The 19,755-nt window shown below is 30.7% G+C and overlaps 2 protein-coding genes across 2 annotated transcripts in view; one reads left to right on the top strand and one right to left on the bottom strand.

The window, feature by feature from the left end:
- LOC134715594 (amiloride-sensitive sodium channel subunit alpha-like) overlaps nucleotides 1–13,599 on the top strand; it is a 30,299-nt gene extending 16,700 nt beyond the window's left edge. Inside the window, exons 2-10 of the mRNA XM_063577868.1 lie at nucleotides 227–458; nucleotides 1,420–1,526; nucleotides 2,352–2,515; nucleotides 4,658–4,874; nucleotides 5,916–5,982; nucleotides 7,892–7,949; nucleotides 9,747–9,811; nucleotides 10,675–10,753; nucleotides 12,007–13,599. Of these exons, the coding sequence (XP_063433938.1) occupies nucleotides 227–458; nucleotides 1,420–1,526; nucleotides 2,352–2,515; nucleotides 4,658–4,874; nucleotides 5,916–5,982; nucleotides 7,892–7,949; nucleotides 9,747–9,811; nucleotides 10,675–10,753; nucleotides 12,007–12,210 (1,193 nt within the window). The 3' untranslated portion in view covers nucleotides 12,211–13,599. The remainder of the gene's footprint in view (nucleotides 1–226; nucleotides 459–1,419; nucleotides 1,527–2,351; nucleotides 2,516–4,657; nucleotides 4,875–5,915; nucleotides 5,983–7,891; nucleotides 7,950–9,746; nucleotides 9,812–10,674; nucleotides 10,754–12,006) is intronic.
- LOC134716687 (uncharacterized) lies at nucleotides 13,553–19,158 on the bottom strand. Its single transcript, XM_063579693.1, has 5 exons — nucleotides 19,081–19,158; nucleotides 18,582–18,638; nucleotides 16,596–16,652; nucleotides 15,525–15,581; nucleotides 13,553–13,701 (listed from the first exon to the last, which is right to left on the bottom strand). Exons 1-5 carry the CDS (start codon nucleotides 19,136–19,138, stop codon nucleotides 13,553–13,555), a joined length of 378 nt encoding a protein of 125 aa, XP_063435763.1. The 5' UTR covers nucleotides 19,139–19,158.
- Between the last annotated feature and the right edge of the window lie 597 nt (nucleotides 19,159–19,755).

Here is a 19,755-nt window from a genome sequence, read left to right on the forward strand (position 1 = left end):
ATTTACTAAGAATTGATTGCATAACAAAAAGTTTCTATCAAAACGTTGTGCATATCATGAAGAATTGTTTGATTTTATCTGTGTGCTACTCATTTTGTTTCCAAATATAAATAACCTGATATAAGAGGCCATAAATGAGTCATGCTTTCTTTTCTGTTCATTACATTACAAGTACATTATCATTGAAAATTCATAGATTAAAACTGCCCATGATTTTATTTTTCAGATACTTATGTAATGTCACAGATGAAGAATAATAGCATTAATGTATGGTCTGCTCTTTCTGACCCAGTCACCGCAGCGGCTTTCTATAAAACGGAAGATCAGGAAATGGTTGCCACATTTGGTTATGCCACAATTGCCGCAAAAATGGACCAATCTGAACTTAAATCATACGGTCATCAAATAGAAGATTTTCTTGTATCATGCAGGTTTCGAGGAATGCCATGTTCTCCACAGTACGTTTTAACTTGTTTATTTAAAATAGAATAATATTGATATGATATGATAATACGAGTTATCTGATATTATCAAGCAAGTCATTCCTCGTGCTAAATGTGCATGGACATGTAGAATAAAACCTTTCCCAAGCTGAAAATATAACTGTGAATAAGTAAATTTTCATTCCATTTATGGATATCTAATTTATTGAAAAAACTTTAATAAAGACATATTAAAAATAGTTTTAATTAAAGTATACACCCAACTATTTCAAAGTAACACCATTTTATAAGATTGATAAAAGTTGATAGTATATGAATAAGGAAATTTTAATTTTTGATTTACCTTTATTTCACTTTCAATATTTACATTCTTTTCCTATAAATAATTGAACACGCACAATTCACAAACACGCACAATTCATGCGATATCCATCCTTAGGTAAACGGTTACATTGAAATTCACATGAATACGTTTTCAACGTGGTCGATTTCATCAATGTTTCTTAGCTTATTTTGACAAAATTAAACGATACTGGCTGCTTAAAGCGAATTATTATTTCATTATTTCCATTTTATCAATGATTGAACAAACAAACAAATCATATTTCTAATATATCTCGTAGCCAGTGCCCCTTTAATGATAACCGATTGATTGAAAGTAAGTTTGTACTATCTAAAAATGGTATATATGTATGCAGAATCTCGTTGTAATGGTAACATATGAAGCTCTTACAATTACTATATGAAATATCATGCGTCAGCATAATATATGCACACAAAAACTAAACGAATAAAATAAAAAGGAATGAAGCATAAAAAAGCAAAGACAAAAAAAACCCACAAAATAAGGAAGAGAAGACAGATTTAGAAAACACCAATGTAAATGAACAAAATCCAAACACTAAATAAATTCTGAATTGCTCTGTTCAGTTCGTGCATTTATTGTTACAGATTTATGCATTTTCATTTTTTTCAGGAATTTTACGTTCGTCCCGAACGTAAAGTATGGGAATTGTTTCACGTTTAATGCATTTAACAACAGTCAAGATCCACTGTACAGTACATACTCGGGGCCATTAATGGGTAATGCTTATGATAAATTTAAAACTCAGATATGCCATTGATAGAGTTACAGTTTGTTTTAAACTAATGTATATACCAACCGCAGTCAAAAGGCCACTGATAGTATTTTTAAAAAGTGACAAAAACATTATTTTCAGCATTCGAAAACTATCACTTCTTTAAAGTATCCGATTCCAAATATGTTAACATAAAGATTTTAAAATCAATCAATTACGTTTGTATGTACAAAACACGAGAGTTACATTTAAAAAAAATATAGATCTATCTTTAATATAGCTCAAGATCAAGATTGTCAAATTATTTTTATTAGGCTCTGGTGCTACTCAAGTATAGGCTCTATCAGAGTAATTTAAATAATTACGATATGAATGATGATAAAATATCTCAAACGTTTTAAAAACAAAAAGCTAAACTCATTACCTCAAGTGATTATGTATGAAATACTAAGATGCAACAAATAGATAATTCTAGAATTAGATACGTTAAATGTTTATAATGGTTTACAATGTTCTATATATTGAACTGAGAAAACGAAAGTTACACAATATAAACCCTGCAGCATTAAGATTGATAAAACGAAACTGATGTTCCTTTAAAATCTAGAAAAAAACATTGGGCGTTCCCTTTTTGTACATGTTATCTTAAACCTTTTGCATTTTGTTTGTTTTTGGTTTTCGAATATTTCAAAATTTACAGCTTTTGTTTTAAGATATTTAGATCTGTTTTTTATGTAAGTTTTGGTAGAACATATTTGATTATAATCTGAGGTGACAAAACATTACAAATCTTAGTTTTTCCTTCAACACGGCCATCCTTTACTTTTAGGACTTTCGCTAGAACTGAACGTACAACAGTATGAGTACATGCCGGCTCTTGCTCCAGATGCAGCGGTTCGTGTTCTAGTTCACACTCGGGGAACCTTTCCCGCTCTGGAAGACGATGGTTTTTCAATTCCAGTTGGATTTATGACATCAGTTGGACTTAAAGTGGTAAGAAGCCCTTGATTTGTTTTAATATTTGGTCTATGACAGTTAATATCAACTGTTCTTGCTGTGTCTCTTGAGAAATTATAGACATAATTTGCATTTAATTATAAAAATTTGTGTTTTCAAATCACCAATTTACATTCTTGCACGCATAGTGCTATTTTTTAGGTACATCTATTGAATATAAAATTATGAAAATTTCACAGTTATCTTTTCGTTTCATGCTTTTGAACTTTTGATATTACCATTTAAATATGGACTTTCCGTTTTGAATTTTTCTCAGAGTTCCGTATTCTAGTTATTTTAATTTTCATATTCTTAACGTAGACAAGTTTTATTCCAAATAACATATAATTTGTAATCAAAATGACGTAGAAGATTTTCAAGTCATGAAAAAATAAATAAAAAAGATGTATTTTACGCATAAACTATTACTTTACTAAACTCATCAAAGATACCTGGCTTATAATTTTGCACATACTTAGAAGTTTTTGTCTACAAAATAAATTCGTGAAATAAGAATTAAAAAGCCAATTAAAGTTTGATGTAATCATTTATTTTTCTTAATGGTAATTCTGTAGATTATGCAAATATTGGTCAACGATTTAATAAAGTATACAAAAATCATGAAAATCCCCCAAATAATATATTTCGGCTGTAATTGTGTCTTTTATAATTTGGAAAACAATAACAACTGATAGAACTTCTAGCAATGCTCCTTGGTAATAACAATAATGCTTGACAAGTTTGTTCAAAAATATTTCGCAATGAAATAATTAATTACAAAAAAAATTGCTAAAATTTTGAACAATTATTTATCATTAGCAAGGAAAATATCACTACAGGACTAATTAGACACCAAACTGACATATCAATCGAAGTACTGATCAGAGAGAAAAAAGTAAATTGATATGTTTGTGTTTAATTAAGAACCGACATTATCTAATCAAACTATATTATTTGTATTTGATATCTCAACTTAACCGTTCTATAGCTAACAAATGAATAATACTAAAAAAAGGTTCAATCATGTTCATTGTCATTCGAGTCTACTCATTAGAAGTAATGTAGGATGGCCTATTTAGACACGATCTCTAGTTTATCGAGTACAACAACAGAATTAGAATAGAAGCTTTTAATTATAATGAGTTCTTTCCTGCGTTTTGAAAGAGCTTTTTAATTGTTATTCCAACCATAAAATGAAAAAAAATCAGTGAGATACATATTTCTTTTTGTTATTATATTTTCAATAATGGTTGTTGACTTTGTTATAACAATAACATTACTTTTATTAGGAACTGTGCTACTAAGTGCTACTTGATAGTTTTTTTAATTTGTCGTTCCAGAAATACTGAAAAATAAACTTTATGAAACAATGTTTAATTATATAATGTCATACCAAGAACCTATTTCAGGTCACTTAAAGTTAGCTCAAAATTGCCCCTGTAAATGTGGTTTTTTTTTTCGTTGGTTCTGGCTGACATCTGTTCTGTCTGTTATATACTTCATATTTACTTCAACGTTGTTTGTGGTTAATTTAAACATTTTTCCTGCTTGCGACATCCTTTTCATTTTTGTGCGAAATAATAACCACGAAAAATGTAATTAGCGCCGAAGGACTCCTGTCGTAGATAAAAACGGGTTGATAATGCTTATCCAACATTTGATAATTAGACTAAAACAATATAAGGGATTAGGGGGGTCTTCGTAAAGATTGTCAGTTTATTATTTAGCTGTAATTCACCTGTATACGTTCTAAACTAACATTTTGTAAAAAGGAGTACTTTTTTAAGATATAGATTAAATCAGAATATATTTGTGTGTTGTTCTATAATAATTGGGATTCGGCTGATTATAACCAGAAAATGTGATGTAGTTATTTTAATCCGTATTTGAATTACAACATTATAAAGCTATTCAACAGAAAAAATCAAAAACACTGTGCAAATTGCAAATTTTGAAGAAGAAAAAAACGAATTTCTGCGGATGAACTAGCCAACTCCAGGTCCGCTCTGAAAAAAAATAAAAATAAACTTTGAAGATTTTCAATAGTAATGATCGCAATTCTAAGTTGATTGTAGTTTTCACTGCTAGTAAGTGTTTTTGATGAAGGTTGCATTACCACTTTCGTTTCCAAATTTACAGACAGAAATTACCCGATTAACGCCACCACATGCATCTTGTGCAACGGAAGGTACAATTGAAAATCTGTATCAAACACGATATGGAGTAATCTACGAAAAATCAACATGTACAAAAACTTGTCAACAAAATATTTGGAAAGAAAAATGTGGGTGTGTTGTTCCTTTATATGAAAAACCGGAGAATTCATCGGTCTGCGACTGTGAGAATCACGAGGACCGTAAGTACAATCATTACTAGCATCTTTGCACTGATAGTTACGCGAAAACAAATTTTAAATTCTTGAAGAAAAAATACTACTACCGTGACTCTACATTTTTAACAGGTTGAATTCGTTTTATTCATGACGGGAATTTTTTCTCATGACGTGTTTTTTTAGATTTTAAGTAGAGATTTCCACTCATGTCTACAAACAAATTTCTAAAAGAACAAATGTCCAGCCAATAGAATGTGAAAAAAATAGCTCAGTTTGCACAGATTTTAAAGATAAACAATTTAGCAAAACATTTCCAATAGTTGTCATAATGCTTATCAACCAAACGTTACATATGATTTATAGATATAGGAACATCCCTTTATTCAAAGACCAGCACTCATATACGAGTTGGCTTAAATTTATCGTAAACGGGGACTTAAAATTGAAACCGATTCAAACTGTTTCAATCTGTTGTTATAAACACGCTCTGTAAAAATCACAAGGACAACTTGGTTGTATGCTATGTTTATTTCTTCAAATTTTAAACTAACAAAACCAGTAATAGTATTTGACGCATAGTGTTAGCGGAATATCTCATTTATTGCTCATTGCCTGCATTTACTCGACAATAATGTATTTGTTATCGTAGTGAAGCTAGCTGTGTTATCAAGAATATCAACAACAGAAAAAAAAAATAAAGAATTCATCCATAAGATTTAAAGTACAAAGAATTATATGCAGGCTAAAAAATTTCAGGTTAATTTTGGTATTCCTTTTTCAAAATAAGAATCTCGGTAGGTAAAATACGTTGAAAAGTTGAATACTTTTACATTAAAAATAATGATAAATCTAATACCTCAGTTAAACACATTGAACAACAGAAGACGGATGGCATCTTTTTTAAACATGAAAAAGAAAATCAGGAATTTCTTCATAGAATATTACTTCCGCCTATAATGTTTTAGATCGAAAAATTCCTAATCACTGTTCAAATTATTCCCTTCTCTAACCTCATTTTGTATTTAATTACATATATTCATTTGCTGTATCATATTTTTTTTACAGAGGTTTGTCTTTGGGAAAAGATGGATCAGATGCAAGAATGTGAACTCATGTGTCCAAATTCGTGCATGTATGTATCTGTATAACAGGGATATTTATCAGACGAATACTGATAGTCTTTTTATGAATATCACTGATCTTTTTAGAAAGTTTGATTAGAACGTTTTTATTTTTTATTTCGAAGCCATCTAAAACAATATTTCGTTCGTTATTTCAATGAGATTTTCTCTCATATATTTTTTGTTTATTGTGTAGGTTATGTTGTATTTGTCACAAAACACGGTATAATATTTACGGATGCCATATGGGGAGCAGGATCTACTTACTTACCCTTGCAGAGCACTAATTACATCCAGTTGTTTGGGTTCGTGTTTGCTCCGTATTTGGTTTTCTAGGTTGTGTTTTAATTACTTTTTTTTTGTCTGTTGGTCTGTTTTCTACTTTTTTCAGCCATGCCATTTTCCACCATTTTCTACATTTGAAAATGCCTGTACCAAGTCAGGAATATGACAGTTCTTGTCCATTCGTTTTTGATGCGTTTTGTTTTTTGATTTTGCCATGTGATTATGGACTTTCCAAATTGATTTTCCTCTGAGTTCAGTATTTTTGTGATTTTACTTTTTATTAGTTTATAAGTTTCATTAGTTCATTTTTGACTTATTAGTTTGCATGCCCCTCTGATGTCTTTTGCCTCTCTTATATATTTATTTTGGTAAATGTAAATTGAAGCAGGATGTGCCTACCTTTCCAGAGCATATTAGATAACCTTTTATATTGCATTTTGTGTACTATTGTTGGTTCTTGTTTGTTTTTTGTTATTTTTGTCTGGCGTTGTCAGTTTGTTTTCAACTTATGAGTTTGAAAATCCGCTTACTAACTTTCGCTTTTTTTTTTAACAAATCCTTCCAATAAAAGCTATTAGAAATAGTGGGCAAATACTGACATATGAATACATATCTTGAATCAATCGATGGAATTAATTGCTTTTTTAACTTCTATAGAAGAAAAGAAAGTGCTTACATACGTCTTTTTAGAAATGTGTTCCCTACACTTGATTTCCTATATACATTTAATAGTGACTTTCATTTTGAAACTTGAATAGTTTAGCATTTTTGATTTCATGACGTGCTTTTCTGGATTTATCTTCATCAGGAACTCCAAAATTTTAATCCTAGTAGTTGAATGCCAATGATGTATTTTGAGCTGTAAAATGGCTTAAAGAACCTAAAACAAAGACAAATTCATCTAAAGTCATCTGCGCGTGAGGGAATTAGAATCTGAGTTTCTTTTTTAGTTGTTAATTCATAAACTGACAATTTTAGAAAACTGTAAGCAAGCAATTAAGAAGCAAAAAATTTAAACCTACAGATCATTTCATTTGTCGTTAAAATGTTCATTAACGTGAAGGTGGGGTGGCACTTAAACTGTATTTTTCCCCCTGATTTTTATGTTATTATCAACTAATGTGTATGCTATATAAACGATTCCATTAGCGAACCAGGAGCCTCAAGTCATTGTCATGTCATCATCAGAGAGACGATGGATACCATCGGGACATTCAAACTCATAGTTTAAATAGACTGACAATGTAATGATTATCAAAGAAAATGGCGAACAGACAAACAACACAACACACAAAAAACCAAAGACTGATTAACACGAATCCCACCAAAAACTGAGGTTGATCAACTAAACATTTTCTTTCCCAAAGCATGGTTTCTTATCTAGAGTACATGTATACGTTTGAAAATCTTGATTGTAATGCTTACAAACACAGTGATTTTTAATTGAAAATAAATTAAGTGCTTCATACCTAGTTAAGATAAATGATATATAGTGTTCGTCTCTAATTTGATTTTTTGAATCTTGATATTTCGATTGATGCTTCGGTCAATTAAGAGCAACCTTATTTAATTACTATCCTAACCAGTTAAAGATTTTTTGATAGCCTTATTCAAGTATATCTTAACACATTTTAGCGAAAAGAAGTTCGAGCCACTGATATCCATGGGAACCTGGCCCAGTAAACATTACGAGGTAAATTTTAACAGCCGTTCTACTTGAATTGTATGTTAATACAGTAGACATTCTTCTTCATTAGAAAAAAAAATCATCGAGGACACTTTCAATAGATATTTGTGAAAACAGGAAGTCGTTGTTTTCAGTTTATATAATAAGCCAGTATATAAACTATTTCATGAACAATGTGTGCTTATAAAAGAACTTTGATAGATAACATAATGGGAATTAATTTTTACACCCGCCTATAACTTAGTAGATGCGAAGGGAGACAACCGTAATACCATCAGAAGTAAGCTAAAAATCCGAAACCGACAGTTTGCAATCTACCTTTATATTAAATATTATTAAGGGTGAAGATATATTGATTGATTAAACCGAGAAAACTGAGAAGCAACTTACAACAACATGTCTCTTCGTTTCATTTTAGTGATTTTTTACTTTTTTTTTTTTAATTGGAATGGAGTGTATAATATCATAATTCGTGTATCGCATTTTTTTTTAATATCGGTAAACTACTGTTGCCTTTATACAGTTAAACAAAAGACAAAGAGGAAACATATAGATAGGAACAGAAATAATACGAAATTACATTACAGAAGGTGTGGTTTCGTCAATTGGTAAAATGGTTGTATATCAGATACCGAATACACGAATACAAACGTAAATCACCATTGTTCAATACATAAAGAGAAAAAGAAAAATACACAATACACAATAGTGGGTGATATACTTTAAGAAACAGTTATTTATGTTCAAACTTTTCAATTATAGATTTTTTTTACCAATATTTAATAAAAGGACACGTGGGGTAAACACGTTAGTAAAAATCTCTAAACAAAATTGTTTGTACCACATTGTCATCAAAAATAGAATCCAGGGGACTTCAACTCGTTTTTAGTCAATTGCACACTATCTATATGCCGATTTTACAGAAATTTAAAAGTCTTAAAAAATAAAAGATATAATAAGCATACGTTCTTCAACAATAAGCAGACGGTCTTAACAATATGCCAACTCTTAATTGCTCAAGGTTTACTATTTTTTTTTAATCCCAAAGGTTTTGTTTCGTTCTGTCTGAAAGATAGTTTTGCATTAACTCTGCTTCATATAAGTACAACATTATGTCGGTAACTATGAGTGAACAGTAATTACCCATCGGATGACCAACTATCTGCTGAAATATCAATTTCCTAAACTAAAAAAAAAAGTCGACAAAAAATGCCAGTATTTTGACATTTTTATCTTCGTTCAATACAACTGAGAGAGCCGTGGTGTAGTGGTTAGTGCATCGGACTACTAACACAAAGGTTCCTGGTTCGATTCCCGTTCGGGATGAAAATTTCAGGAACTAAATTTTCGGCTCTCCTTTGACACCATTGGCGAGTATGGTCTTAAGGAAACGATGATAGTCCGTCGGAAGGGGACGATAAATGGCTGACCCGTGTTAAGAGAGAGCCATATCTCATGCACGTTAAAGACACCCTTGTAGATTTCGAAAGAGAGTAGGCTAATGCCGCTTCAAGGCAGCACTCGCACCTGCAAAGTGGAAAGGGATTAATATAAGTTGCAAAACTTGTTTCACAATCCACTATAAATAAATATGTTTAAACTAACTGAATAAAAGTATATGTTTTATTTATCTAAGGTAAACACCTGCGATCATGCACATGCAGGAGAAACAGGCCAATAACTTCTGACAATTTTGTCTCGGTGAAAAAGGATTAAATTAATTTTGAAAATAGATAATAAAGGAAAAATTTGAATGTAATGACAAAGGATGTACATATTCTTTTTTCTTTATTTATAAAACAGGATTATTTAGACTACAAAATTCAACATTCAAGTTTGGATTTCATGGGAGATGATAAAATCGACAGGTAATTTTTTTTCATCTCTGAATTGTTAAATATTGCTAGATATAAAACAAAAGTACATGGAGTATGAACTTTCTAAAAATTGATACATAACAAACACAAAAACCCTATCTATTTAAGGCGTTTCCATATAAACACAACGACAAGTAAATTTCAAATAAAAATTGATGTTATAAATTGACAGATTTTTGAGGATACCAGGTAATATAACATTCACAATAATACAATTTAAATGATTGTGCTATATTTTAAACCATTTTCCAACCTGGGAGAGACTAACTTTTGAATATCTTCGACATTTTCGATAGTTTCATTGGCCTTATTATATTTTATAATGTTCACTTCTTTATTTTCATTATCAAGCAAGTTAAGGTCATCACTAAAGAAATTTTACGGTCGCCATCATAAGCTGATTGGCCATTATGACAAAAGTGTGTCAGAAATGATATCTGATATTCTTCCTCAGTCATAATAACCTTCCATCATTACCGAACTGAACAAAGAAATAACACGACGGGTGCCGTATACGGTGCAGGGAATGCTTACTTTCGGAGCACCTGATTTCACTTCCGGTTTTTAGTGGAGTTCGTGTTGTTTCTTATTTATTATTTATAACTGTTGATGTAAATGTCCTTTGGTTTTTTGAGTCTTTGTTTACTCCTTGTTTTAGAGTGTTATTGTCCTTTTATAGGAGTAACGAAAGATATCAAAGTGACATTCATAAATATAATTCGAAAATGTACTGTATAATCATAACAGTTGCTTAACGTATTTTTTTTTAAATAAATTTAAATTTCAACCCAGAAACGCACACTGCAATAAACTATAAAACAATCATGTCTTATCATTGCTTTTTATATTTTAAGCGATGACAACTTAGCAAAAGTGGAAGTTTATTTCCGTGAAATGATGTATGAGACCATTGAACAACAGAAAGCTTATGAGGTTCGTTGGATATTATTTAAAATAATTCTTCTTGAATTGTAAGAATTGGCAAAACATCTGTGTAACATTTGTTTGATAAAATTTTATATTGCTTCAAATCAGATATATCTGAATCATAGAATTTAAATCTAGGTATTTAATTCAAAAGGAAATACAGAGTTAGCACAGTAACAAGTACGTCAGTTTAATGACTTATAAATACATAGTAATCGCTTGATACGCGCGGGAAAAAATCTAGAAGACAAAAGATGACTCCGATTGTCTGATTGCAATCAAAAGTAAAATGACAAAAATTCCGAAATCCGAGAAAATATCAAACCAGAAAATCCTTAATTAAATGACAAAATCAAAAGCGCTTTCACACCAAACGAATGGATAACAACTGTCATATTTCTGACTTGGTACAGGCATTTTCTTATGTAGAAAATGGTGGATTAAGCCTGATTTTATAGCTAGGTTAACCTCTTACTTGTATGACAGTTACATACAAATCCATTTTATCGACAACGATGTGTGAACAAAACAAATAGACATTATTGATAATTAAAAATGTTAAAAAAAAAAGTGGTATTGCAGTCAAATGTATATCATTTGCCATTCAATTGATACAATCATTATAGGAATTAAAAAGATATTAGAATGTTTCCTACAAATATCATCTGAGTTACTAAAATTTATTCGTAGAATGTTTTGTGTACTGTTTTGTTTGTCTATTCGTCTTTTTTTTTGCTTGTACATCTATCTTAATTGTTTCCATCTTTTCCTTTACGTTTAAAGAAAGTATTCTAAAAGTTTTTTTGTTTGAAGAATATAATTATCACGGGTGTTTATTGAACTAATGTTTATCTGATGATCATATGGTTCAACTCACCACTGGAAAGCTCCCGACCAAATATGAAGTCATTATATTCACTGGAACCTGAGGGAAAATGTGAATTGTGTATGTCGAACGGACGGATGTTATGAAGAGTGACGTAGAATCAATGATTATGTAGCAGCAACTCTTGCAAATTGTATTTCTATCTCAGTTGACACCATTCTCCGAATAGATCATTTATATCGATATTTCGGCAATATAAACATAAGTGACACTGAGATAACGATCAACCAGATTCCAAATGACGTGGCTGTAAGCAACTATAAATCCCCTTACGATATTCAACAATGAGTAAACCTTTATCATAAAGTAAGCTATAATACAATCGTACTATTTTGCTTTTCTTAAAAAGTTCATGTTTAATGTTTTACTTTAGTCACAAAATTTGATCTCAGACGTCGGTGGACAGCTTGGACTGTGGTTAGGATTGTCAGCAGTTACAATAGGAGAGATGTTCGAGTTTATCATGGCAATTTTTAAAGCAGTCACAGCAAAGGCAGTACGTCGACGGAACAGAGAAACAGCTGTCGAGTCTTTGGAAGATTGTCACCGCAGACTGTCATTACAGGAATTTAATTGAATTTCAAAAGTTTATTAACATAAAGTTGTTAAGTATACGATAAACTAAAATATGAAAGTGTAAATATATTTGAATTCTATTTATAACCAGCTAAGGATGAATATTGGCTCTTCAAATTTCAAAATTTTTTATAAACATTATTGCTTTTTTGATATCTACTATATTGAATCTTTGACGTCATACAACAATCGTTTTTTTCTTTGTAGCGTCAAACATTTTTTATAGTGACGTGAAAACTTTACTGGAACCTTTGTCATGTCAAGTTATGGTGAACACATAGCATTAAGGTGCATTATATCTTGAAACCCATGAAGTTTTTTACAAGGTTGTATTTTTTAATGTTCGTCAGGCAACCCATTATATCTCAATATATACCTTTCCGATTCTAGCAGCTATTTATAAGATATTTTTATACAGATAAACCCTTATCTTTGTGTAAACTGTTCGTATACAAGTTTTGAGAAATGTTTTCCTACTAAGTTTTTTGATTTTGCAGACGCTTGTTTTTTCAATTATATTTCATATGTTATGCATTTTTTACTCAAATGACCATATTATTGATTTTATCTAATATTTTAAACGTGTTTTGTTTGTTAAACGTCACATACATTTCTACATTATTATATTTTTAAAACAATACTTTCTATCAAGTTTGAAGCTATTCGACCTATGCGTGGTTTTTTAAAAAGATACAATAGTTATCAAAGGTACCAGGATTATAATTTAGTACGCCAGACGCGCGTTTCGTCTACATAAGACCCATCAGTGCCCTCATATAAATATGCTTTGGGATGTTTTTGCACAGAAGAAAGGAATAATGTAAATATTTAAATTATAGTAGAAACCTCCGTTTTGTATAACAAAATTTATAAACAGATGTCTAGTGTGTTGTACGTTTTTATGCCATTAGAAAAAATCACAATGTACATTTTTAGAGATTTTTCGTTAGGAATTTCAAATAGACAAAAAAAAACACCAGTGTCAGTCATAGAGTTCAGCTAAATGGTTATCTTAAAAATATGAACAGGTCGACCACAATAATCATATTTCATCGTCAAGCGAAGAGTACTAATCTAGCTAATCGTTGACTTTTTCATACAAAATCCATTCAGAATGATCTTTAATACTTTAAATGTAAATATTTGCTTTCAAGAGTATTAATAAATTTGGTCACCTACTTGTCAAATTGTAAGATTTTTTTTCTTTTTTAATATGTGAATTAAAGATAACAAGTTATTAGGACATATATATCAGAAAGAAAAAGGCATTCGTGAAAGAAGATTAACACACATTTTTATTTGCGATGAAAGATCATTAAAGGATCGGATCCTTAAATATTTAACTAGTAATCAAGACATTCGTCGCAGCAACACCAACTATTGTCTACGCAATTTCCTTTCTTACATCCCTTATGTTTCAGGCAATTTGCAGTGCATAACTGCGGTGCAAATCCACAGTCAAAGGCATAGTAGCAATTAAAAGGTCCACAACCTGAAAAAGAACGCATTTTTTTTAAAATTCATGTCTATCAATTGTTCAAAATCGAGCTTGAGATGTTTCGTAATCGGATAATTTATTTACAAAGGTATAGAATGAAATACAATGTTACATTTTTTAAGTAATAAACTGTTTTAGTTTTGGTTAACTTTTTCGTATGTCTAATACATTGTTAAAAAAAAAAAAAAAGCTAATCTGTTTCCATAATTATATATATACTTTATGTGGCTTTGAGGCAGGTATGATTCAACTTATATTGATTATTTTTCTTAATGTAAGGTTTATTTTTCTTAATGTAAGGTTTATTTTTCTTAATGTAAGGTTTAAAATGGCAAATGTTGTGTGTGAAATTCAAAAGTATCGCAACAATAATTTGACTGGAACTTATTTTGAAATAACACATCAAATTATGCCCAATCCAATACAAGTGTGCAGATGTGAATTTCTTAGTCAACTTGTGAGAACTTTGATGCACCTGTTGAAAAACTCTAGACGTTCTAAAAAAAATTCTGAAGAGATTTTATAAAAAAAGGATAGCAAAGATACTGCTTCTCATTAAATTGGAAAATTTTGCTATAACATGATATAATATAACTTTTACAGCTATCGTATTGCAACAACACGTGCATAGATATATGGTAGATCTTTACTTTGTGTTACCTGTGAAGAACACATTCCGGATTGACATGTTTTTTTTTACCAAGATATCAACTTGGAGTCAAAATCAATCATTTTATCAAAAGTTAATTTTCAAAAAGGATCAGGATAATAAAGTTGGAATCCTTCCATTACTTTGTGCTTCGTTTTTAAAAAATGTTAGAAATATAACGAATGGGACTCAATATCGATGCGTCGCTGCTTACCGAAACAAATATCCTCAAAATTTAATTGTTATGAATTTTCATCCATTTATGTACATACATATTAGGATTAACTATTCTAAAATTGAAAATGGAAATGGGGGGGATGTATCAATTAGACAACAACCTAACCAAAGGGCAGAAAACCGCTCAATTGCGCATATTGGTCTTCAGCACAGCGATAAAATCCCACAACCGGAGGAGGGCTTCAGTTGGCCCCAAAACAAAATGTGAAAATGGACATCACACTAAACTCCAAAACATCAAATGAACCAAAATCTAAAAAATAATAAATAACAGACTAACAACATATGCTCATGATTTGAGACATACTCAGCGAGGAAGTAAAGCATTTAAAAATACAACCGACATTGAATTAAACACATTTACACACCACGAACAACTAAAACTGTTTTCTCAATACAACAGTTTATAAAAGGACAGCATACCAAGGTGTATGCACCATATCTGCATTTCAACAATTAATGTTCTTACAGGTATTCTCGAGGGATAAATATTAAAATCCAAAATTTAAAGTTGAAAATCTCATCGAAACCAAAAGTATCCAAAACGGTATACCCGAGATAGGCAATTATCTAGTATTTCAATAATAGGCTTCATGCTGTTTTTTTTATTATCAAATGAATGTTCATAAACCTATCAAAAGCACTGTCTCAACATGTCTATTTATCAGACTATTATCGAAAGTGCTGAATAAATCTCGTTCCTATTGGGGCTAGTGATTGATCTTTTCAGTGTTCTTTGTTGTTTTCATGTGCACATGTCTCTTGAATTTGACTTTTTATACGCATGATATTATACCTTCGAGACAGCTATGTTTTGCTTTCGTCTAGTCTGTATTTTATATTTTTATTTTACGACTGTGACATCTATAACATTAAGCAGTTAAACTCTTTACACTCTTCCATTGTTTTACACAAGCAAATTTTTTCTTACCTTTAGAAGTTGTATACTTTGTTCCAGATTTATTAACTGGTGAATAAACTTTTTTCGCTGCAAAAAGTAAAATGTAAAAAGTAAAATCACAAAATAATGAACTCAGAGGAAAATCTAATCGGAAAGTCCATAATCACATGGCAAAATCAAATGACAAAACACATAAAAAACGATTGGACAAGAACTGTCATATTCCTGACTTGGTACAGGCATTTTCAAATGTAGAAAATGGTGGATTAAACCTGGTTTTATAGCGCTAAACCTCTCACTTTGATGACAGTTTCATCAAATTCAGTTATATTTTCAACGATGCGTGAACTAAACAGACATAATAAATAAAACAGTCAACATATGGGTACAGCAGTCATCATCGGGTAACAATTTTAAAAGGAACAATTCAACAGAACACAAAAACATCTATCTAGAACACACATTCATTGATTCGCGTGTCTGACGTCAGAAAATTTTATACGTCACATATATCTGTCGTAAAATGGACTCAAAAATCATAAAAGAGTCTTACGCAGATACGAATTTATTCGTCGAAGTCAGAAATAAACAAAAAAGTACTCTTTTGTAACGAAAATAGTGTAATATTAATAGAAAAAAAATGGTATGAGTGCCAATGAGAAACTCTCCATCCAAGTAAAAATATTTTTGTGTTAACAATTATATTTCAAAGGCCTTCAACGCAAAGCCTTGTTTAACACCGCACAGCAAGCTTGAAATGGCATAAAAAGACTAGGATAAAACAATTCAAAAAGCAAAACCAACAGCCTTCATTAAAAAAAACGCGAAACGAGAACATCTATGATCCAAACAAACGACAACTTACAAAGTTCTGACTTAGGAAAGGTGCATAAAATGCAGCGGGTTTGGACATTTCAACATGCGCCAACCTTCATACTGACCTTAGCCAGTAGTGCAACATATTACATTATAAAATAACAATTGAAATGGCAAAACCGCGACATCAAATATCACCTAAATAACAAGTTTTCGTCATTCCACAAAAAATGATACATTATACGATAATATATGAATTTTCAATAGCGTACTACTTCAACTTACCAGACGCATCTTTAATTATTTTTGAAGCTTTATATCCCTCTGGGTATTCAGTTTTATCTATAAGACAAAACAGTGTGTGTACATTACCTTTTCAATTGGATATGAAATGTTGAAAATTGCAAACATTCTATTCAAACAATTATAACATTCGATACAACAGTCTTTTATCGATGTTCAAATCGCAATAATCCATGACGAAGATGCAAATCAGGGTAAAAAACAAAAGCAAGTGGAAATCGCATGAACTCCAACACAAGCGAGACTAGGTGAGTCAAGCATATCTTATATCTCAATCTTTTCATTGTTGATTTTGCGTATGATTATATTAGTAGTTTTACAGTTATTCTTAGGCTCGGTTTTCAATGAAAATGAAAAAGATACGAGTTATCTAGAGGAAGGTGTCATTAGTCGTTTTGTAACATGCAATATGACTCCATTTCTAAAGACCATTATGAAATTTGGTTGTCTGCAATTGTAGAGGGAGACCATGTTTAAATTCTAATCGAATCATGCAACAAACCTATTTTGACATTGAGCATCTCATTATTTGATAAAGCTGTAGCGTGTGTTTCGTGTGCAACTCGTGTGCAACTCGTGCACGCTTTTATTAAATTCAATTAATGTATACATTTTTGAATGATCTCATGCAGACTAGTTATAATATACATAGAAATAGAAATATATTTATTCAGGAATTAAAAACTGAAATGCTGTCAGTAATGAATAAAATAATTACTTAAACTATTGTGTCGAAAGATAACTTGTGAAGGCTAATGGCAAATTTGATTCAAACTGATTTTACCGACAAACTAAGCTGAATGTGAGATAGCATTCATTCTAGCAACCAAAGAGTTTTAAAAAAATATGCAGCGTACGCTCGCCTGCAGTATGCCTCAAATCATTAGGTCTAGTTACGTACTAGAATCTTTTTTGTTAAGTGAAGAATTTTCAGCGTTTGGTTTCATTGAAAGTATCAACAAATGGATACAGCTTTATGGGTAGTGTTCCGATAAACACGTGTAAACATATCTATCTTCACGATTTCATGCACGAAACAATCAACACAGCATCAAGGAATTTGATATTGTAATGACGGTGAATCTTGATTCAAAAGACAGAATAGTCAAAACAAATTGTTTGGTAACACCGAGCGATAATTAGATTAATAATGAAAATCAAGCTCACCATCATACTTTTCTTCCGATGTATATACTGCTGGTTTATCTAAATCAAATACAGAAATTTTACATAAGCTTGTAAAATGTTAAAAAGTTATCAAAGGTACCAGGATGATAATTGTATACGCCAGACGCGTGTTTCGTCTACATAAGACTCATCAGTGACGCTCTTATCAAAATAGTTATAAAGTCAAACAAGTACAATGTTGACGAGCATTGAGGACCAAAAATTCCAAAAAGTTGTGCCAAATATGGCTAAGGATAAATGCATTATCAAAAAATTGCGAAAAACAATTATATGGTAGAAAATTATTATCACACACAAAAACTTATCGTATTGCTTATAAAAACAAAAAAGACATGGAAGTTTGTCTTATTCTTTTGACCATAGTGTTGCATGTCGTGTGGTCTTTAATCACACTACGTCATCTTCTCCTTTATCTTTCAAACATATATTGTAAAAAAGTATTGACATACATGCAATAGTAAAACTGCAAATGTTGACACTCGTTAGAACTGAAATGGTTTTTATAGTAATTTTGAAGTTATTAATAATAGCACAACATTAATGGAACTTTTCATCCACCAGAAAACTTATTTAGATGTTTCTGCCTGTTTCATAATTCATCGTTTCGTTAGTTTGAATCATAAATCCTTTCAATCGGATAAATGTGCTTCTTGGTAGTTGATACTCATTTATAAACTGTAAGTAGGTCTTAACATTAGGATATCCTAATTAAGTATCCAAATATTATTCGTTTATACGAAGAGGATTATGTGCGCTAAATTGTAGTTATCAATATCTTACCATATGAATCCGGATATTTTTTATCAACTTTGTATCCGTCTGTGTACACATCTTTATCTGTAACAAAAACGGTACATGTACATAAGGAACTTTAATTTCACACATATTTCTAAAAATATTAAATATTCATTTTCTCGAATGTAAAAACACCAAGCGAGTAAGACTGATTCAAGACTTTCACTTTCAACGATGCCACATATGGAACAAAGTCTGCTTGCCCGAGGCACTCGTCCTGACATTTTGTAGTATTCGGTTGATCAACTCTGAGTAAAGTGATAAAATTTTTCATCAAAATTTACCCACCATATCAAAAGTCGGTCTTTGATGGGGTTCGTGTTGTTAAGTCTAAAGTTAAATTTCGACTGAATCTTTAATGTCACTATCAGACAAAATTTGAATAAAAAAAATTAAACAAGAATCTTATGTCTTGTTCTAATTACTGCCAGTTTTCTGTTTATTTATAAAGAAAAACTTCATAAAAGCAAACTTATTTACTTACCATAAGCATCACATGCAATTAAGCAGAGTATTGCTACGTAAAACTTAATTCCCTCCATTATGAACTATTCAATGTTTGTACAGAAACTTAACTTAGTTCATATTTATACCCCTTATCAACGCAAAAAATGTAAATCCAGGATTACTTACGGTCAAGATTTTTTTCTCAAATAACATTTTTTTTTATTAAAACGAAATATAACTGCAACAGCGAAAAAAAAAATCCTGTAAAACCGTTCATGAGAGAAAATTTTGTAACATTCTTTCGGTTTTTAATTAAAAAAAAGTCAGTTTTAATGTTGAAGCTTGGTCGATTTGAAATTACACATTTTGGGAGGTGATGTACCATAATCTTGTGAAGTTTATCAAAGATATTGATATATAAATACATTGTGTATGTAAAAATCGTTAATAAACCATATTCAACACCGTTGTTTAAAAACTTTTGTTTAATATTTAGGGTAATGCAATTTACAGAGATGAAGCAGCTAAAACTACTTTGCATCAATTTATGCAATTCAAATTTGTTCTGGAAGATTGAATAATTTCATATGATAAAGAAGCATTATCAAACAAATGAATTAAATGTGCAAACCGTTCAATATAAACAGTACCATATAATTTTCTTTAAACATACTTTCCAATATTGCTATGTTCTCTGTACATCACGGAACTC

The sequence above is a fragment of the Mytilus trossulus genome, chromosome 4, assembly GCF_036588685.1.
Source record: "Mytilus trossulus isolate FHL-02 chromosome 4, PNRI_Mtr1.1.1.hap1, whole genome shotgun sequence".
NCBI classification, from domain to species: Eukaryota; Metazoa; Mollusca; class Bivalvia; order Mytilida; family Mytilidae; genus Mytilus; species Mytilus trossulus.

Excerpts from the sequence above, each read along its gene's own strand:
- LOC134716687 (XM_063579693.1), bottom strand. The coding sequence starts at position 19,138 with ATGGAGGGAATTAAGTTTTACGTAGCAATACTCTGCTTAATTGCATGT. Across the intron at positions 18,639-19,080 it reads AATTGCATGTGATGCTTATG|ATAAAGATGTGTACACAGAC; the intron begins GTAAGTAAATAA and ends TTTTTGTTACAG. Across the intron at positions 13,702-15,524 it reads AAAGTATACAACTTCTAAAG|GTTGTGGACCTTTTAATTGC; the intron begins GTAAGAAAAAAT and ends GTTCTTTTTCAG.